Raw genomic sequence first — 22,340 nt, 5'->3', positions numbered from 1 at the left:
GGTTCTTAAAGTTATTATTGATTTGATACCTAATTTAAAATTTTTATTTCAGACAGAAAATATTCCTGTGGTTAGAAGACCTGACCGAAAAGATCTACTTGGATATCTCAATGGTGAAGCATGTGAGTAATTTTTCTATTGCTGTCCCTCTTTTTTTCTTTCTTTATTTTGATTTCGTCTTTATTTTTTTTTCCATTACCATTTAGTTCCCATATCTTCCTCTCCCCCTAGCATATTGCTGTCCTTCTTATGTAGAACTTGTTTCATTTTGTCCCCTGTGAAATAAGCAGCGGAAGAGAATTTGTATTTCCACTAAAAACTGACATGTCTGCACCTCTCTCCGTCTGCTCTCCTTTCTTTCCTGTGGAAAACCTCTCATTTTATTTTGTATACTTCCTTTCCTCCAATGCTGACCTGTTCTTGAGCTCCAGACTTAGGAAGTCATTCCCAACATCTTCCCGTGCAGATTTAATAGGCATCTGGAATTTAACGTACCCAGAGTCAATGCTGATTACCTCCTCCCTGTCTCCTGGAAACAAAACTAAAACAGCAGGTTTATTCCCAGTGTTCCCATCTCCGTAAATGGTTTCCCATCCGTGGAGTTGCTCAGGCCAAGGCCCTGGCTCTCACTTCTCACATGCACACCATCTGGGAAAGTCTGACAGCTTCTACTGGTCTCCTCCCACCCTGCTCCATGCTTCCTCTTCCAACTCCTGCATGGCCTCCCTTGGGTTTCCACACAATGTTTTCTACAGTGTCCCCTCCGCCTGCTGTTAGAGTGACCTGCTTTTGAAAACGCGTGTAACTCGATGTGTCATTCATCTGCTCAAGGCCATCCTATGGCTTCCCATCACACCTATCCTGACTTACACAATCTTGCTTCTGCTTAGATCTCTGACCTCATGTCCTACAAATCTTCCTTGCAAGTGGCAGTCCAGTCTCACTGGTTCTTTTAACTGTTCTAACCCTTAGAGCTTTTGCAGTCGCTGTGTTCTCTGTGTTCAGCCCTGTTTCTCTACGTTGTCACATGGCTCCCTTTTTACCACTTCCTTCAGTTCTGTGCTCAAATGGTGCTCTGTCAGGGGGAACTTTATTTGGCTGCTCTGAAGTGTAAAGTAACACCGCTTTCCCTCATTGGCCGTCTGTTTTATTTTTCATAAAACCCATATATTGATCTGGGATTAAGTGTTTATTTGTTTACTTACATATTGTCTGTCTTCCCCACCAGAGGGTAAACTCTAAGGGGCAGACACATTGTTAAATAACCCAGCACTTAGAACAGTTAATAGTCGGTGCTTACCTGAGTAAGTGAGTAGTAGTTAACTTGGATCTTACAACAGAGTATGAATAAATTTATGGTGTAGAACTGTTTGGTCTTGCCTTTGCTGGGGCGGAGTTCATTACCTTGAAGTCCTCTCTGTCTTGTCCCGTGTGCTCCCCTGCTTGAACACGAAGATTGGTTTGCACAGCCTTGGGTGTAATAGAAAGGCCGTCATCAAGGTTGTTGGCTTCCTGTACTGTCCACACTGAGCATTCAACAGGCACTCCCTGAGTGCTTGTTGTTAAAGGCATTATGCTGCGTGCTGTACAAAATGCAAAGTCCCCATCCTAACACATGTTACAGAGGTGCGAGGTAGATGTGATACAGGGTGAGAAGCAGGGGATCCCTGGGGAAAGGGATCTTTGGTTTGTGGTGAAGAGCGTGCAGTTGGGGAGGAGAGGCAAAGGCTTTTTTCCCCCTTTTGAACCATATGGTGGTACAGTTGTTAAAAACAGATTTTTGTTTTGCTTCAGAAGATCTGGTGTGGAGTCTTAGGATTCTCTGTTTTTAATAAGTTATCTCAGGTGAGCCTGATAAATAGCTAGTTTGGGGGCAGTGCTTTAGAGCAAATGGTTTTTATTTCCAAAACAGAGTTGCACTTTACCTATCCTAATCATTTCCTGTAGTTTCCATAGGATAAATAATTTTAGTCATCAAGTACATTGATTTGCTAATTTTTAAGAAATTGCTAATTTAATGGCTTAGTGAAAAAGTTGATCAAATCTTAAGGTGTTTCGTGTTCTCATACAGGAAGACATAAGAGCTTAAAGATAAGAGTTCTTGACATAATTTGTACATTTAACATGCTCCCAATAAAAATCTGAAGGGAATGGGTGGAACTAGAAAAGATGATTTTAGAATTCACTTAGTAAAGTTAACGTCACAAAAAATTGGAGAAGAACAATGAGAAATACCAGCCATTGTAGAGTTTAGAACTTATAGTAAAGCCCAAATAACTTAAAATATCTGAATCAATAAGTTGATAAAACTTTTTTTTTTAGGTTTTTTAAATTTACTTTTTAGAGAGAGTGGAAGGGAGGGAGAAAGAGGGAGAGAAACATCAGTTTGCAAGCGCAGATAGAACCTCTTTATTTGGTAGTTGTTGTGTGAGTTTAACGAGATTAAAGAGACATTTCCAATCAGTGGTGGGATTATTCAGTTAATGGGTTGGTAAAAAATAAAAGTTGTGGCATCGTGAAAACATGATAAACTGGGAAAGGGTATTTCAACTCATTAAAGTAAAAGAGCCAATCTCACTGATAACGTGAAGTGGTCTTAGAAATATATACATAAATGACCCGCAACCCAATGGATTACAGTGACACAGTTCACAGAAAAGGCCATTAAAATAATATGAAAAATGCTTCATTTCATTCATAGAAATAGAATTACAGATTTAAACTTGCAGAGAAGCATTTTTTTAAACTGACAAAAGTCTATGAGTTTGATAATGCACTCTAAGGCTATGGGGAAACAGATATTTTAGTGAACTGTTGGTTGTAGTGTCAATTGACACAGACCCACTGAGGAAATTCAGTCATTACAGATCGACAAAGAGATGCTGCACATCTGGGGCTTCATCCTAGAGGCATGTTTGGAAATGTGTGAAGCAGAATATATACACATATATATAAGATTTTCATTCTGCCCTTGTTGGTAGTGGCAAAAGACAGAATTGAACTGCCCATTGATAGGGAACCTGTTAAATAAATTACAGGTACTCTATACATTAGAATACTATGTAGCAGTTTGAAAAAAAAGAGTTAAAAAATGTTCCACATATTGATAGGGAAGGATATTGGAGATATATTGTTAAGTTAAAAAAAAAAGGAAGGTTCAGAACAGTGTGTATATTATACTGCGTTTTGGTAATTTGTATTTCTTGTGTCTACAGAAAGGAACTCTAGAAAAGATACACAAGAGACTTAATAGTAGTTACATTATGTGGTGAGAACTAGGTGGATGGGGACGGTATATCCTTGGTTATCTTTTTCAAATGGCTTAATTTAAAAGTAAGTTTCTATCAATTATGATTAACTAAAAATTTCATTACAAACTGAACGCTAACTTATAAAATGACCTTTCCCTTATATGTATATGTTTATGTATTTATGATGAACTATACTGTTATGTGCATGTGTTGGGATATTGGAATATGTTCTTCGAAGTGACCAATTGATTTCAGTGAGGTTATCTCAATAATTTGCAAGTTAAATTGTTAAAAATAGTTTAATAGATTTCCTAATACACATTAGTCTTTTATAATAAAGTGTATTTACAAAGCTGCTTTAAAACTTAGGTTTTACCTGGGGAAATGACCTATATAAAGTAATAGAACCAATCTTGAGCTTTTCATTTATAATAATATCTATTGTTTATGTTCAAATATTGACCTCACATAAATCTTTTTAAATCTTCAGCAACGTCGGCAAGTATAGACAGAAGTGCCCCTCTAGAAATAGGTCTTCAGCGATCTACTCAAGGTATGTCTTGTCAGATGTTTATATAGAACTTTCAAAAACCTATCCCAAAACTGTGCATTTATTTACTTTTTTCCTTGCAGTCAAACGAGCTGCAGATGAAGTTTTAGCAGAAGCAAAGAAACCACGAATTGAGGTAATGGAATTTTATTTTAGAGGCGATTCATATTGTTAGAGAAATGGGGATTGTGTAGCAATAAGAGTTCTTTGCTTATGGTATCCGAGGAGTTGTTTTTCTGGAAAAATTGCTGTAGAATAAATAGTAGCTTGAGTTGTAATTCAAGATCTCTGACATATAAGCTATGTCATGGATAAATCACTTTATTTCCTTATTGATGAAAGTGTTGGACCATATCAGGGGTCAGAAAATTTTCTATAAAGAGCCAGAGAGTAGATGTTTCAGGCTTTTGAGGGCATTTAAGCGCCTCTGTCCAACTACGGCACTCTCTCCTGGTGGGATGAAAGCAGGCATGGACTGCACGTATGTGAACACACCAGGCTGCGTTCCAGTAAACTGTTACAGAACAGGTAGAGGGCCGGGTTTGGCCTGTGGGCTGTGTTTACCTAACCCTAGAGTAAGATGGTGTGGAGATTTGCTTCATTCTTAAGAGCTGTGAACATAAAGTGCTCATTAGTTACTTAAATTATTGACACATCCAGTTACATATTTTCGTAGAATGTTATAGCCAGCAGGTAGAAAATAATATTGGTAAATAAAGTAGTTTACCTGCAACAGAAGTCACTTAAGAAATACATTACCTTTGGAAAGAATATTTGTTGATTAGTGTACTATGGAAGACTTCAGGAATTTTGTGATACTATTTATTTAAATGTGTAACAAGCCCCAGATCAGTTACATAGCAATCCCCCTGAAGATGGAGGACTGTGCACCAGAGGCACACTTAAGATCTGAGGAGTGACTTGGCTGGTCATATGTCAGTGAACAATGCAGGAAGGACACTTGGAGTCATCACTAGTGTTAACATGACCAGAGACCATGAATCTTTTTATTTCACACTAGCATACAAACCAAAGAGTTGCACCTTTTGCCTGCCGTGTAAACAATACAGCACCTACTATTGAGGATAAGAAAGGTAGCTGTTAAAGGGATAGGGTTGATTGATAAGTAAAAACAGTAGAATCATGGGCAGCATTTGATGCTAAAATAATGTAATTTTTAAGGAGATTATATTTTTTTATTTTTAGAGAGAGGGGAAGGGAGAGAGGAAGAGGGGGAGAGAAACATCAATATCTGGTTTCCTCTTGCACCCCCCTACTGAGGACCTGGCCCACAACCCAGGCATAGACCCTGACTGGGAATTGAACTGGTGACCCTTTGGTTCACAGGCTGGCACTCAATCCACTGAGCCACACCAGCCCAGGCATAATTTTAATTGGCATACCTGAGACATGGGCCAGATGTTTTTTAGGTAGTGATAATAATGATACTTAGCTCATTGTTACTACTCTGTGCTAGGTGATGCTCTCTGTACTTTATGTATATTAAGTATATTTATTGATTGATAAGTAAAAACAGTAGGACATGGGCAACATTTGATGCTAAAGTAATGTAATTTTTTAAAAGATGTTACTGATTCTGGTCCACAGTTTCCTTGTTTGTTGAATATGGAGATTAAACTATATTAGAGTTACTAAGTTTTGTTTTTAAGTAACCAAACACTTTTCAGACTAAATTTTACCTGAAATTCTTATATACAAATTAGGTAAAAAGCTACGACCAAGGTTGACTTCAGACAAGAAGGGCCCAAGGGGTAGTTTGTAGTCAATTCCTAATGTTTGGAGGAACAGGGTTTGAAAACCATTAAAGGTTCATATCTAAGGTTTTGATCTTTATTGATGGATTCAGGACCTGGGGCAACAGGTGAAAACAATCCAGACCCAAAATGAGATTTTGACTGTGATGAAGGCTTTTCATAAACTTAGTTATAAATTCTCCTGAAGAGTAGGAATTTATTTATTGTATGATATTTTTCTGAATAAAGGTAGCTATGATATCTTTGGAAGGACCACTTAATCATAGAAAAGTTACTGAAGGTTTTTGGTAAGCTTTTAGTCAGTTCTACTCTTACGTGATCCAACATACATTTATTATTATTGTCTGTATTTAACTGAAAGTAATCTCAAAGTTGACACGGGGCCAGCGATGCCTGGAATTTTATAGGCAGGAATATATGTAAGGGTACATTACATGCAGTATTGTTTCATTCTGAAAATTAAATAAAGCTTTAAAATACTCACTAAGCAGCAATTGTTTTCAGGATGAAGAGTGTGTGCGGCTTGATAAGGAGAGATTGGCTGCTCGCTTGGAGGGTCACAAAGAAGGGATTGTACAGACTGAACAGATTAGGTAAGATTTTCTTCGGTAGAACATAGGCAGTTCAGGTTCATGTAAGTGTGTAGGGAAAAGGGGCTATTGACCTGCTGTCTTCATTTACATTTACTTCTTGCGTTCATTATTTGCCACAGTGCCCTGAGTTCAAAAGTTGATGTGTGGGCCTGTTTTATGATGGGGTGGGGGTTAGAAGCCATTGTGTGACATACGCTTTCTGGAAAGCCTTCCTCTGGATTCGGTTACCATATTGATCTCTTCCTTTTAAATTATTCTATAGTCCAAGCCACTCACTTGTCACGTAATCTCTTGTTGATGTATATATAGTAGAGGTCAGTAAGCTCTTCCTGTAAAATGCCACATATTCAGTATTTTGACTTTGCAGGTCATGCGGGGTTTTTTGCAACTATTCAACCCTTTCATGGTAGGAAACAGTTCTGGGCTGCTTTCATTCATAAATGAGTGGGCTTGGCTGGTTTTGGCCTGTCATCTTATTTTATTGACTCTTGATTTTTACTGTAATTAGAATCACTTTATAATTTTTCTTTGGCACAATAATGTTTTTGGATGTTTATCCAAACTTAAAATTGTGATGCAGATTTTGAAAGCTTTAGTGAGGATAATTCAGTGAACTATTCATATTTAAAGTGTATAAGGTGATAAATTTTGTGTACGTCTACATCTGTGGCACCATATTCAAGGTAATGAATGGAGCATCAGTGCCATCCATTTCCTGTGCACCCTTATACTTCCATGGTCCACCTATCCCCACATCTTTCCCTCCCCAGCCAACCAGTGGTCTGCTGTTAGGTAAATTAGGGTTTTTTCCTAGAGTCAAATATAAATGAAATTATGTAGTATGTACTTTTGGGGGTCTTGGTGCAATTATTTTGAGACTCATCTGTGTTGCTGCATGCATCAGTAGGTCATTCCTTACTATTGCTGAGTAGTACTCCACTGTATGGATGAAACAGTTCGTTTCCCAGTTGTCACTTGGTGAGTATTCACTTGTTACTGTTTCTCTGTACATGTTTTTGCTTATGCACATATGTTTTTATTTATCTTGAGTGAATTCCTAGTAGTCATGATTGGATCATGTTGTATTGGAGATTTAACTTTTTGAGAAATTACAAAAGAAGGTGTGATATATATGTTCAGTGGAATACTACTCAGCCATAAGAAAAGGTGAAATACTGCCCTTTCTGACAACATGCATGGACCTGGAGAATATCACACTAAGCGAAGTAAGTCAGACAGAAAAAGCTAAGAATCATACAATTTTACTCATAGGTGAGATATAAAACTGAAAGCAACACATGAACAAACAAGACAAATCTCACAGACAACAGTCAGCAGTGTGGCAGTTACCGAAAGGAAGGGGGTTAAGGGATAGTAGAGGGTGAGGGAGGTCAATTATGTGGTGACGGAGGATGGTTTGACTTTGGATGGTGTGCACACAGTGCAGTGTGCAGGTAATGTGTCCTAGAACTGTACACTTCAAACATACATGATCTTACTAACCAATGTCATCCCAGTTGATTTAATTAAAAAAAAAAAATGCCAAACTGATTTTCTCAGTGGTTGTACTATTTTACATTTCTGCCAGCAGTGTGCAAGGGTTCTATTTTCTTTACATCCTTGGTCGGGCCTTTTAACTTCAGCCTTTCTAAATTAAAAGATGTCGTGAGCATCCATGTGCTTATTTTACATCCTGTATCATCTTTAGTAAAGTGTCTTCAAGTTTTTGTCCACTTCTATAAAATTTATTTTTAATTATAGTTTACATGCAATATTATGTCAACTTTTTTAACTGAAATGTTTTTTATTCCTGAGTTTTGACAGTTTATTATATGTTCTGGATATACATCCTTTTTCAGACATGCTTTTCAAACATTTCTCCTGGTCTGGCTTGTCTCTCAGTTTCCTATCATAACATTTGAATTTTTATGAAGTCTAATTTATGAATGTGTTCTTCGGTGAATTGTGCTTTGGTGTTAAAACTAAGAAATGTTTGAAAAGGTAGATAAAGATAGTCTATGTTTTCTGGTACAAGTTTTGTCATTTAGGTTTTACATCTTAAGCCCGTGATCCACTTTCAATTAATTTTTTTGTCTTTGGTATGTGGGATGGATAAAATTCACTTTATCTTTTTATGCGGTAGGAATTGAAGTTAAATTTAGTGCATACGGGTAGTTAGTGTTTTCAGTACCATTAGTCTCCAGTGAATTGTCTTTGCATTTGGGGGAAAAATCAGTTGTTCCTTCATGTGTAGGTCTGTTTCTGGACCCATTCTGGGTGGTTGGTCTTTGTCTTTTTTGCCAGTACCACAGTATTTTAATTACTTCTTGATAATGAGTTTAGAAATCATGTAGTGTTAGCCTTCCAACTCTGTTCCTCTGTTTCAGGGATGTTTAGGAGTTCTAGGTCCTTTGCATTTACATAGGGGTTTTGGAATTAATGTCTATTCCTACAAAAAAGCCTGGTGGGATTTTGATTTTGATTGCTTGGAATCTGTAGACCAATTAGGGGTAAAATTGACATCTTAAAAATACATTCTTCTGACATGTTGAACAAGGTGTATTTCTCTATTAATGGAAAGATACTTAGTTCTTCTTAGTTTCTCTTTATCATTATATACATTTTCAGTGTACAGGTTATATATGTCTTTGCCATACATTCTTTGTTGCTGTTATAAGTGGTATTTGAAGAAATTAACAATTTTGATCATTGCTGGTGTAGAAGTGCCATTGGTTTTGGGCGTGGATCCTGCAGTCATGCCAGACTCATGGGTTAGTCCTTGTAACCTTTTTTGTAGACTTTGTTGGCTTTTCTGCTTAGTCAGTCATGTTGTATACACAGATACATGTTCACTTCTTTCTTTCCAAGCTGGATGCCTTTTTCCCCCCAAGTGCACTGGCTAGACTTGCTAATCCAGTGTTGACTAGAAGCAGTGAGATTAGATATTCTTGTCTTGTTCCTCATTTTAGGGGAAAGCATTCTTTCATCATATAGGCATATTAGCTTAGGTTCTTTTCCTTTTCTTTTATTTTTTCTTCTTTTCATTTAATTTTTCATTTTTCTTTCCATTTTATTTTTTAGGTAATCTTTAACACATGGAGGAGATGTCCTTTTAAAATTCAGTTTGCTGAGATTTTATCAGAAAGGAATGCTGGATTTTGTCAAATACTTTTTCTGAATCTATTGAAATGATCGTATCGTTTTTCTTTTGTATTAATATGGTGAATTTTTTGAATGCTTACGTTCCATGGATGAACTCTACTCCTTACCCTTTGCTGCCTAACAAGTTAACCCAAAACATAATGGTTGAAACTACATCCGTATCATCTCAATTTCTGGGGATCAGGTATCTTGGGATGACTTACATGGCTTCTGTGCTTCAGACTCTCTCACAGGCTACAGCATGGTGTTGCTCAGGACTGTGGTCTCACATGTATGCACGATTTGGGAAGGATCTGCTGCTAGGCCCATGTGGTTGTTGACAGAATTTTGGTCCTGGCAGGTTGGTAGATACCAGGTTGTTCAGATGACTGTCTTGGTTCTTGGCTACATTTGGTCCCTCCATAGAATATTTCACAATACTACAGCTTGTTTCATCAGAGTGAGCAAACAAGAGGGCTAGAGAGAGGTCAAGCAAGATAAAAGTCAGAGTTTTTAATAGCTAGGTCTTCAGAGTGGCACCCTGTTACTTGCACAGCATTCTGTTCCTTAGAGGCAAGGTTGAACCCACACACAAACCCAGAGAGGGGATTCAATGTGTTTGTGGATGCCAGGAGGGGGATGTCATGAAGAGTCAGTCATGCAGGCCCTGGCCGGGTGGCTCAGTTAAAGCATCATTGTGTACACCTAAAGGTTGTGGGTTCCATTCCCGGTCAGGGCACATAGGTTGCGGGTTCAACCTTCTGTCCAGGTGCCTACAGGATGTAATCAATCAGTGTTTCTCTCTCTCTCTTTCCTTCCTCTCTAAAATAAATAAACATATCCTCTAGTGAGAATTAAAAAAACGTAGTCATGTTAGAAGTTGTCTACCAAAATTTTTTTTTAAAGGTTTTATTATTTAATTTTAGACAGGTGGAAGGGAGAGAGGGAGACAGAGAGGGAGAGAAACATCTATCGGTTGCCTCTCGCACACTCCCAGCTGGGGACCTGGCCTGCATCCGAGGCATCTGCACTGACTGGGAATCGAACCCTGTGACCTTGTGGTTTGTGGGAACAATGCCCAAGCCCCTGAGCCACGCTGGTTAGGGCCCACTGAGTTTCCTGAGGGAACTTTGGGATTCATAATTTTCATTGAATTTGGAAAAGTTTTGGCACTGGTTTTTCAACTTTTTTTTTTTTCCCTATTTTCCTCTTTCTGGTCTATGGTTACTTGAACTGTGCTTGAAGTTGTTTAGCAGCTCACTTAACATTTCTTTTTTTGGTATTCTTCTGTCTATTTCCATTTCTTTGGAGAGACTATTCATTTTGGATAGTTTCTGTAATGTAGTTCACTAATATTTTCATCTGTAATTATATTTTCAATACATTTGTTGTCTCCATCATTGCATTTTTATTTCTACAAGTCGGGTAAATACGTAGTCTGTGTCTCTACTTTGAGCATACGGAATAGAGTTGTAATAATTATTTTAATGTCTTTGTTTGCTAATCCTGTGTCTGTGTCAGTTTACAGCCGTTTTGATTTACATTTCTCTTCACCCTGGCTCGTATTTTCCTGCTCCTTTAACATGCCTTGTAATACTCAGGTACTAGACATTTTCATTTTACCTTTTTGAGTGCTAGATATTTTTGTATTTCTTTAAATTTACATTTTATTTTGGGACATTGTTAAAACACATGGAAATATTTTGTTCCTTTGGGGTAATTAATTGCTCCCCACAAATTGGTGAGACAGGCCCACTCTGAGGACTCTCCTTAATTCCTGGTGAGTATGAAGTGGGAACAGGTGCCAGTCCTCACCCTGTGTGAACCCTGGGGGAGGTCCTCTGAGTCCCCTTGGAGGATTGTGTGCCCAGCTTTGGTTTCCTCCTAGTCCTCTGCTAATCAGAGCTCTGCTGGAATCCTCTAGGGGGACCTTTTTTGCAGCTCTCTCTTTCCAGGCCCTCTGGCCTGTAAGCTCCAGCCACCTGCATCTTACTGGGCTCAGCTCATTCTCTCAAATCTGGAGTCCACTGGGTTTTCCTAAGGCCTCCTGCCTGTGCCACGATGGACGCTTGCAAAGCTCGGCTCGTCAGAGATCGCTGTCTTCTGTTGCTTGATGTCAGCTGTCTTGTACACTGTCATTTCACAGGTGCTGACTGGTTGTTTCAAACAGGAGGGCCACTGCAGTCTCTGTTAATTCACCTTGGCCAGGAAGAAAGTCCAGTGCACATTTCATTATAATTGAGAAAAGTATTCGATTTGGCCCAAGTTGTGCTGGTTTGCCTCAGATTGAGGGGAAATTGCACAGTATTATATAAAATGAGTCCAATACTAGATGCATATTCAGCTTCTGCTAGAAAGCACCTTCATACCTGATGCAAATAAGCTAGTATACTATATAATATTACCATATTTAAACCTGCAGGAATTCCCGTCCTTTTTCCAGATGTTGTTTAAACGTATTTCAAGATTGCCATCTTGTGATTAGAGTAATAATTTTATCATCTGTTAAGGTACCCAAACACTTTTCAACTTTTTCTCATTTTACATTGTGAAAAATGACACTGAGGTTAAATTTGTTATCATAGTGCAGTCTGTCCTCTCAGTGTTATTTTTTTATAGTTCTGAAAGCTCTGTTTACTATTTTGCCTATTATTTGAAAATTAAGTAAAGGAAAGAAAAGCAAACTTCAGAATACGGTTTCATCTTCCAGACAGTAAAAGACGTATATATTTACGTGGCATATAAAAGCCTCCTGTCGCCTATAAAATCTATGTGTTGTACATTAGGACATAGGGGTTTGAAAACCTTGAAGTAAATTTCAGGGAAAACCTGAGCTTTGAGTTTTTTATAGAATGAATTTTTCACGCTCCCTTTCCAAGGGTGTGTGTGTGTGTTTGTATGATTTGTATGAGTAGAGGAACATAAGCAAATAAAAGTCTCAGAAAAATATAAAGAAAAGCAGCCACGTTAATTCTACTCTTGGGGTGAAAGACACAAAAAATTTGATATTTTTTGTGGAATTGACCCTTCTAAGAAATAACTAATTTGCTCGTAGAGTAATATTTCTACGTGGGCTCTTTATTAAAAATCTTACATGAGCATAAAATATGAAGTACGTCATTTTTATAGATAAGAAAATCTTAAATTATTGCCACTTCTAAAGTATTTTTACCATGAACTTTTCGATTGTGATATGGTATATTTTGATGCACTCAAAAGATCCTTGCTGTGAAAATTAAAAAAATTAATTGCTTTTAGGTCTTTGTCTGAAGCTATGTCAGTGGAAAAAATTGCTGCCATCAAAGCCAAAATTATGGCTAAGAAAAGATCTACCATCAAGACTGACTTAGATGATGACATAACTGCTCTTAAACAGAGGAGTTTTGTGGACGCTGAGGTGGATGTGACTCGAGATATTGTCAGCAGAGAGCGGGTGTGGAGGACGCGGACAACAATCTTACAGAGCACGGGAAAGGTAATGGAGTCTTGGGCACATTTGTCAGTGTCCCACCCGGGATCCTTACAGGAGTGTGGGTGGTTTCAAGTTTGACCTCTGAGAGATCAGAATAATGTCAGTGTCTGCGTGCCGTATTTGCCGTTGTATTTGCCTTGCCATTGGTTGTTGGTCACCAAGGAAGCTGCTAAGAAAGTCTGACTCCAGGTGCAGCCCCTGATTTATATCCTCATTTGTTAGTGCAAGGAGGCAGCAGTTTTTCTGTGGATCAGATTGTTGTTTAAACCCAGGGAACAGGGAACATTGATGTCAAGCTTTCTGGTCACTCATTTTTTTCTCCACAAAGTAGAGAACTTGGGAAAATCGATCAGCAAACATTTGTTGCACATATTATATATTCTAATATGTGGATATACTAACATTTATTTGTTCCCTACTAACGGAGCCATTTTTTTCATATATTTTTTCTTTTTTTTTGCTATAGTATTGTGGGATTTTCTTCCCCTATTCTCCTCCTATTCTCCCTTCTTCCCCCTTCTCTACCTACTTAGTCACAATTACAGATAATGCATTAAAAACATCCTTGTACACAAGCCTTTGTGCATTTACATGTATACTGCAAAACAATCTTCAGACGCAAATTGCTGGTTAAAGGAGACGTGTACTTTAAATTTTGAAACCTGAAAATTGGAAAGATACAAGATGTCCAGTATTTATTGGATCTCTAGAAGGGTTGCAGTGATTGTGTCACCCGTGTACTTCCAGCTGTCTTTTTCTCCTCCGCCTGTTTTCTCCTAGATGTTAATGTCCCCACTGATGCACAGTTGTAGTAGTGATGATTTGGTAAGGAAGTTTGTACAAGTGGGTGAGGTTACTGATAAAAGCGAAAAAACTTTTACATGGGTTTCATTTGCAGATTTGGGGTTCCGGCCCCCCGTTGACTGTGCCACTTACAGTAGGAGGCGTAAAGCTGCTAGAAAAAAAAGAGTACCAGAGGAGAGAATTCTTTTGTACTTTGACTTGTTTCACAAAGTACTTGAGTTTAGGATTAAGCAGCATTCTCCAGAGCTTAGAATTAGAGAGAGGTCTAGAATATGAGTAAACTTCTACTTTTGTATTTATAGTAAATGATCTGTTTAATACTCATTTTTACTGTCTAATATGGGGCTCATAATTGAATATTGTGACTTATATTGTTCTACTAATGTATATTGTAAGTGTTGAAAAAATCTGAATTTTATAGTAATGGAATAAAACATAGGTGATACAATCCACCTTACTTTTAGACCAAACGTTAAGTTTTCAAATAACTGAGGTGAACAATTTTTATTGACCCCTAGGTGGCAGGATTGTACCATCATTTGAAAACTTAGTGTTCTAATTCAATTTAGTGTTGTAGGCACCACTGTTACAATTTTAAAAATAGGCTAATTTAAGAATTGTTTGGCAGCTAGCTTTGCTTCTATGAATATAATCATTTTTAAAAATAAAACTATTTTGACTGATATTTGCTCTGTATACTGTTTTTTTTTCTCCCTTGCTAAACTGTCAAAAACCTTATAGGTGCTCAGCCCTAGAAGACCCCAAGGATTTAGACAGACCTTCCTATTTTCTGAGTTTGGGGAATAAAAGACAAGTTGAAGATGAGAAATATAAGTTACGTTACTATTGCAGGCATTTTACATAAAGCAACCTGATTTTTATAATGGCATAAAAACACATTTTTAAGCATATGTAAATTGGCATGTGTTCATTGTTGAAAAGTCAATAAAAATATTATTAAAAGGAAGCTAATTACCTGTACCTCTGCCACACAAAAGGTTGATTTTTCTAGACTCTGTGTCTGTCACCCAGTCCTGCGTTGTGTTTACAGTACTGAGACTTACTTTCCATTGCTTCGGGCTGCTAGGCTGGTCACTGTGTTGCCCTCTGCACTGCCACTGTGCACGCAGCAGCGGGCTCCCCGTGGGCTCAGCAGGAGCAGGCATTGGCACCAGGCTCTGCTTGCGGCTGGCCAGTGTGTTCTTCACCCACTGACCACGTCCTTCATGAAATGTAAAAAGGGACTAATTTCATAATCTTGACCTTTGAATAACATTTTTCTAGTGTTTTGTGTGATGAAATCAGAATATATAAAGTACATCTGCATACAAAGTAGGGTGTTCATGTGTGTGAGTAGCACTGTACCATTGTTTAGGTCATGGGCCAAACCAGCTAACTTTTCACAGAAAACCATTTTTTATTTGAAAACCATGCTATCTAGACTTATATATTTGGCAGACATTTTTCAGAAATGAAGGAAGTTTGTTCCTTCAAGGAAAGGATTTAACAATATTTGTTGCCAATAAAAAAATGTGGGCTTTTATGAGAAAATTCAGATTTGGGGAAGTTTTTTTGCCACTGTGACTATAACAGGTTCCTGTTACTCTGGCTCTTCTGATGAGATCTGTGGCGAAATTGCAGTTTGCTGCTGTTACAGTATTTGGTAACATGGGGGAAGTTTCCACAATTCAGTGATGGATATTTTCCAGACACCTGTTGCATGCTGTTAACAAAATTATGGGTGGGTAAAAGAAAAAACCCATTTACCAAAGACACCAATGAATTTTATTTATTTATGTATTTTTTAAAAAGATTTTATTTATTTACTTTTAGAGAGAGGGGAAGGAAGGGAAAAAGAGAAGGAGAGAAACAGTAATGTGTGAGGGATACATGGATCGGTTGCCTCCCACACGCCCCCAAAATGGGGGACCTGGCCTGCAACTTAGGCACGTGCCCTGACTGGGAATTGAACTGGCGACCCCTCCATTTGCAGGCCAGTGGTCAATCCATTGAGCCACACCAGCTAGGGCATGGATTTTAAAGTAACAATACAAAAGTTATGGATGTGGTTTTCACATCACAGCAACCTTTAAGAAACCACTACTCACTGTGCTTTGGCATGATATCAAAGAATATCCACAGTTTTTTTAAAAGCTATTATACTCTTTTTTTTTTTTGTCTGTGTGAGACTAGCTTTTCTTATATGTATTTACACCAATACAAAAAAAAATGATACCACAACAAATATTAACTGTACAAATAGATACGAAATTACAGCTATCTTCTATTAAGCCAGACATTGAGATTTGCAAAAATTAAAAACAGTGCCACTCTTTCTTATCATTACTTTTCATGCATTTTGGGAAATAATTTTTAAAACCACGGATTACTCCAGAAAGCATTGAACCTCTACGAAGACTTCAAGCAGGGACCCCCCTGAAACAAGTGACCCCAAGTAATTTTACTGCAAGTAAGGGATGGTCACCCAGATTCAAGAAGAGGTTTGGACTGAAAAATGTAAAAATTATTGGAGAAGCTGTGTCTGCTGGTAAAGAAGCTGCTGCACATTTCTGGCAGAGTTGTAGAAATGATTAGGGCTTTTATTCCATTTGCAGTTTCAGGCATCTACGGAGGTCCTGGACCACATTCCCCGTGGATAAGGGGGGACTCTTGTCGTAGTTGCTTTAGAATGAAGCCTCTTTTGACAACAAATCTGTCTCATCTAAGTGTTAACTTGTTAGAATAGATGCAGAATACTAATAAATGTAAGCCAGTTATGCAGTTTAAGTAAAATGAAAAGCACCGGGTTTATAATAATCAGTCTTCAGGTCAATTTCCTTGTGGTAGTTGATTTGACTTATGTGTGTAGCAATAATATCTCATAATGATGTAGAGGGGAGGAATCAATTGAAAAAACTTAGTCTAGAAATATTAAGTAAACCTGCTATCTTTGAATGTTTAAATTACAGTGGGCTTAATTAAAATCCATTTATATTTTAGAATTTTTCCAAGAATATTTTTGCAATTCTTCAATCTGTAAAAGCCAGAGAAGAAGGACGTGCACCTGAACAGCGACCGGCCCCAAATGCAGCACCTGTGGTAAGAATGTTTACTGCTTATGGGGTAATTTTACTGACAGTGACACTTGGTTTTCAGTATTGGGATTTTGAAGACATCTAGTCTTAAAGTTTTCTAGTTAGTAGGCCCTAAACCTTTTGCTGGTGCAACACACACAAAGGATGTGAAAACCCTTCTCACCATTAAAAGTTACTTCAGAAGCAAGCCTTTTTTTTTTTTTTAAGATTTTATTTATTTATTTTATAGAGAGAGGAAGGAGGGAGAGAAACACCGACGATGTATGAGAGATACAGTGATAAGGTTGCCTCTCGCACGCCCCCAACTGGAGACCTGGCCTGCAACCCATTGCCCTGACTGGGAATTGAACTGGCGACCTTTCTGTTCGCAGGCTGGCGCTCAGTCCACTGACCCACACCAGCCAGGGCGCAGTAGTAATTCTTAACTGAAGACACACTTGTGTCAGAATCTGAAGGGGGTTCAGGGGAAAACCCTCTGAGTAATTGGGTAAACTCTAGCTGGCCTACCAACTGGAGAATCACTAACCACTGTTAGAAGTACAAATCCCTATTACCATTCAGTTTGGGGCGCTTTTTAAAATCATTGGTACCTATGACTTCATTGTGAGTGTATTGTATTTCTTCTGATGACAGGTCATTTGGTCCTGTCATTGTGCCTTTTTAAAAAAATTTTTTAAAGATTTTGTTTATTTTTGTTAGAGAGAGGGGAAGGGAGGAAGAAGGAGAGGGAGAGGAACATACACGTGCGAGAGAAACACCAATCAGTTGCCTCTCTCGTGCCCCAACTGGGCACCTGACCTGCAACCCAGGCATGTGCCCTAACTGGCAATTGAACTGGTGACCTTTTGGTTTGCAGGCCAGCACTCAGCCCACTGAGCCATACTAGCCAGGGCCATTCTGCCTTAGTTTTAGCTATTTGGAAGGTTGCCTGCGTCACTCTTTGAAGCGCCACTTAGGGTCCTCCCAAAATAAATTTTATGTATGACTTATAGCCTGTGTTTAAATTGGACATGCCTTCCATTTTTGTTCAAATCCTCCAACTAGTTTTATATGCATCAGCAAAAGAAATAAATATACAAATACGATTATTTTTATTTTACATAAAATTTTAAAAAGTATATCAACATTTGGTAGTACATAAATACAGTTTTTCCAAGATCTAGTAGTTTTGTTTGTTGATGAAATCATTGGTACTTAGTCATGTATAAGTAGTGAATGTTTGCGGGTATGTAGATGAATACTTTCCGTGGACTTGGCAGCAGTCCTGAAAGTGCCTGCTATTTGTCAGCCTGTGTGCTGATAAGAGATAAAAGAATGAGAAGGTTCACAGTCCCTGTCCTCTCTGAGCGTACAGTGTCCGGGACGCGGAGATGACTGAGAAAGGTGATGATGGTGAAACACTGGGTGCTTGTGTTAGGGTTTGCAGGACATTTCTGATAGCAGTTGGTAGGAGACTCGTGTCAAATCTTAACAGTTTAACCACTATCTTTGTGACTGTGAATGTTCTCTGTTCCCATAATCATTAAAATACTTGGAAATTTTAATGTTTGCATTTGACTGATGTTTGCATTTCTATGTGTGTGCATGTATACACACACACACCCGTACTCCTGATGACAGTCTTAAATAATTAAAGTGTCTATTATTTGGAGCAACAAAGTGAAGAGTATTTTAGTTTTCCTGAGTATCATGAATTTCCCGACCAATTTTTGGAGTATTCTTTAAATATGGTTTTCAGGTTATTACAGACTGAGTTTTAGATAAAGTATTTGTGAATTAAATTATCCATCATTTGGTTGGCAACTTTTTCTAAGTATTTGGGGGAAAAAACACCTCTGTTAACTTCGGTCTTACCCTGTACATTTGTAATGGGTTTGTTGTCAGAGTTGTCATTATTTTAATTTAAAGATGAACAATTTGGAAAATAATTCAGTTAAAAGGCTCTAAGATGTAAGCTTAATAAACTTTGAATTAAAAGGGATTTTTTGTTAAAAAATTTATAATTGGAGGGAGCTTATTATTTCACAAAGAAATTTAAGTAACTGGGATGAAAATACTATGCACAACTGTTTTATTTCTGCAGTGCCTAAGGGTTTTGCTTTTTGCCTCGGCGCGCGTTTACTTGGGGGTCCTTTGCCCTTGTTCCCGTAGGCATGGCCATTTTCTAGTAGTAAGCAGTATCTTGGAAAGAAGCATGAAATGACTTCCCCCTTTTGTCTTGTTGGCAGTAGTAAGAAAAAAGCTTAGGAGAAAACACCCTTATTGTGGTTTTCATTATGAGTATTTAGTAATAGTTTAGAATATTAGTGTGTAAGTCATGATTTATTTTTCTACAGGATCCCACATTGCGTACCAAACAGCCTATCCCAGCTGCCTACAACAGATACGACCAGGAACGATTCAAAGGGAAAGAAGGCAAGTTACTTAACTTTTATCTTTCTTTACTGCTGTTGTACTCAACTTGAGAGGCACTGTGGCCTGACATTTAAGGGCGGGGTTGGCAGGCCACATCTGGAGCATGGTCACACTCCTTCATTTATGTACGTTTATGGCTCCTTTGGTGCCGCAACAGCAGTGTTGATTGTGATAGAGACTGTGCTGTCTGCAGAGCCTCGAGACCCTGTCCGGTCTCCTACAAAGTGAATTTGCCTGCCTCTGCTTAACTGCATGCATTCCCTATTCAGACGGCCTGCGTCACACTTTGGCTGCATTCTGCCTTGGATTCCTCCTTTGTCACATCACAGCCTGTCTCTTAGAGTTATTGTGGGGTTATACCCTTTAATCAAGTCCCTAGAATTAGTGACTGGTGTGTAATAAGCTATTAGATGTATTTGCTGTTATGAATGTTAGTGCTGTTTCTCCAAAAGTTATTCTAGAATGGAGATTCTGTATGTCAGGTCATGGTTCCCAGATTTTAACTGAGAACTTGGGAAGCGTGGATTAGAGTCGCTATATGAGGATCCTTTTGTGAAAGTCCACATAGTATAGTGGCACCGTGGGAGGGCTCAGTGCCACGTTAACGAGGGGTCGGTGAAGTGGACTAATGTCGGTGTAACTTCTCATTTACCGACTTGATTCATGAAAAAGTGACGCGGTAGCAAATGGACGTTTGACATTTGTCATTTTTCCTCACTGTCTGAAACCTCTAAGTTACGTTAAAGTATATTGTCTGATGCAGTGAATTTGTGTTGACTTCATTTGCTGGACAGAGGCGTGTGCTAAATCCACGGTGTAGACAGTGGTCCATTCTTCTATTCACTGCAGTTCTTGTGGAATGAATTATATAAACTAGGGGTCGGCAAATCACAGCCCACAGATCAGATCCGACCCTCACCTTGCCGTCTGTTTCTCTCACTTTTGCACCACAACTGCAAAACTCAGTGGTTGTGACAGAGACTGCATGGCTTGCCATGTGTAAAATGTTTAAGAGCTGATGCTTCACAGAAAGGCCTATTGGGGCTCTGTCTTGGAACCCTTATCCTATTTACAACACTAGTTATCTACAATATAACATAACGCCTATCAATGTAATTTTGGAACGTGACTTTTTATATATGTTAAGGACTTCTCATGACAATTGCTTTTAGTGGTCCTGTAATTGGGTACTAGGTGTAAATAATTTTGGGGTTATATCATCAAGTATCTTAGTCTAATTTTTGATCTTCCCAACGAACTGTATGCATAGTGAATACAGTTGCAGAGGTGGTCTTACCAGATTCTCCATAGAGGTGAGTCCATCTCGTTGGTGTTTCTGAATATATTTTTGAGACTGGTACCCTTAAACAGTTTTTATCTTCACAAGTATGTGACTTGACTTTATGTGTACAGTAGATTCAAGGCTTTGTTGTACTATTGAATTATTGAGATATATTGAAGATCATTATTAGATTTGTGACTGATAAAGAAATACCTCAAATCTAGTAGAAAACTTCTTTCCTTACAGAAACGGAAGGCTTCAAAATCGACACAATGGGCACCTACCATGGCATGACACTGAAGTCTGTGACGGTAAGTCCCTCCGACTGCAGAGCTCCTTTGTCCCACCCATTTTATGTAGCAGCGGATGTTGAAGAAATCTGTACTTTTCAGTATTTTCTATTTGAAACGATCATTGGTGACCAGTTGTGTCATTAGATCTGTGTGGTGAATATTTGATTCATGGATGTCTTTCTTTTTCTTTCTTTCTTTTTTTTTTTAAACTCAGTTGAGTGTATTTAAATCTGTTTTAACTGCAAGTAGGTAGGGTGCTACCTGGTTAGAGGATTTCAAGCCAGTGAGGGGGCCAGGGGCCAGCTTGTAGAGTTTCTTGCCGTAGTATCTTACGGTCTTTAAAAAGACAGAGTGCAGTGTTGACGTGTTGCATACAAGTGCATACTTGACAGAACCACATACTCGATGTCCGTGATTATAAGCCTTTGACTCACTTTTTGCAATTGTTCTGTTTTATTTTGTTAACCCACAATCTGAAACTTCTAAGCCGTATATATTTTTTAACACTTAATTTTTAGTGATAGGACGTGGTGACATAGAGCAGGAATTCTGTTAACCTCATTTTGCATATTTGTATTATAGATCATTACACCTTTTAGACTTTAAAATACTTGTATATGCGTTAATTAGAGTACCGTACATTTAAAACACAGGTTCCAGGCTTTGTTTTGGGGGTCATCAGACCTGAGGATGCAGGGGCGTGGAGGGTTCTTCCTTCGCTTTGATTGCTCACAAGTGAGGTGCGCCTTGCCGTGCTCTACTCGTTTGCAGAAACAGCAAGTAAATGAGGAGACGCTAGTATGAGAAGTTGGCTTTTTTTCTTTTTCGCTTGGAATTGAAGATTAGATATTCTGCTGATAGATAGTACAGCTGTTTTTGAATTGTCATCAGGTTTATTTTCGTAATTTTGAACTTGTACATGGACTCGTTCGTTCATTCAGCACTGTGTGAGACCTTGTTCTGGTTTCTGGGACTACAGCTGTGACTGAGACAGATAGGGCTTCTCGAGGGAGAGGAGTGAGTGAGGCTTCTCTGAGGAGGTGAAGGGTGAGCAGAGGCCTGGCAGGAGAGCGTCTCGTGAAAGACAACGCAAAGGTCACCGCGACTGAGGCCCAGCAGAGCCACAGCAGGAAGGCCAGTGTCTCAGAGTCCAGTGAGTGCGGGGCGAGTGGTAAGAGGTCAGACACACCGTCTTCTAACATCGGTCAGTCCTTCCTGACTTCACGATGTAACTCGAGTCTGTTAGAGCTAACTTAAATTTGTAAAGATTCATTTATTGACATTCCTGGGGACAGACCTCGCCTACTGGTTATTCCCCAAGTGAATCAGTGTGGAAGTGAAGTTGTTTTCCTTCAGCAGCTCTCAAAGTAAGTCTGTGGTTATTGTCGTTTTTACTTTTGTTTTCTATGAAATGCCATTAAATTGGTTTCATTACTGAGTTCCCATGCAAATTATAAAATCAGTGATAGTTTTGATAGTGATTCTTTTTACAGAACAGTTTTACTCAAATCCAAGGGCAGCCTCTTGATTAAGCAGTGGGAGAATGATACGGCTGCTTCCTCATCAGAGACTTTGTTCTTCAATATGCTAACAAGAGAGGCGAATTGAAGCACATTCATGGTGTGTGATAATAAGGAAGTAATCACAAGAAGACATTGTATAGGACTGT

General features: G+C 38.5%; 1 protein-coding gene across 2 annotated transcripts in view; it reads left to right on the top strand.

The window, feature by feature from the left end:
* CDC73 (cell division cycle 73) overlaps positions 1-22,340 on the top strand; it is an 82,359-nt gene that overhangs the window by 4,868 nt on the left and 55,151 nt on the right. For both annotated transcript variants that reach the window (XM_053912375.2, XM_053912374.2), the window contains exons 3-10: positions 53-122; positions 3,742-3,804; positions 3,885-3,937; positions 6,081-6,169; positions 12,569-12,785; positions 16,587-16,685; positions 19,018-19,096; positions 20,625-20,689. In XM_053912375.2, the coding sequence (XP_053768350.1) occupies positions 53-122; positions 3,742-3,804; positions 3,885-3,937; positions 6,081-6,169; positions 12,569-12,785; positions 16,587-16,685; positions 19,018-19,096; positions 20,625-20,689 (735 nt within the window). The remainder of the gene's footprint in view (positions 1-52; positions 123-3,741; positions 3,805-3,884; positions 3,938-6,080; positions 6,170-12,568; positions 12,786-16,586; positions 16,686-19,017; positions 19,097-20,624; positions 20,690-22,340) is intronic.

This window comes from Desmodus rotundus, chromosome 10, assembly GCF_022682495.2.
Source record: "Desmodus rotundus isolate HL8 chromosome 10, HLdesRot8A.1, whole genome shotgun sequence".
Lineage (NCBI taxonomy): Eukaryota > Metazoa > Chordata > Mammalia > Chiroptera > Phyllostomidae > Desmodus > Desmodus rotundus.
The sequence above is the reverse complement of the archived record's forward strand: the minus strand, read 5'-3'. Positions and strand labels throughout refer to the sequence as shown.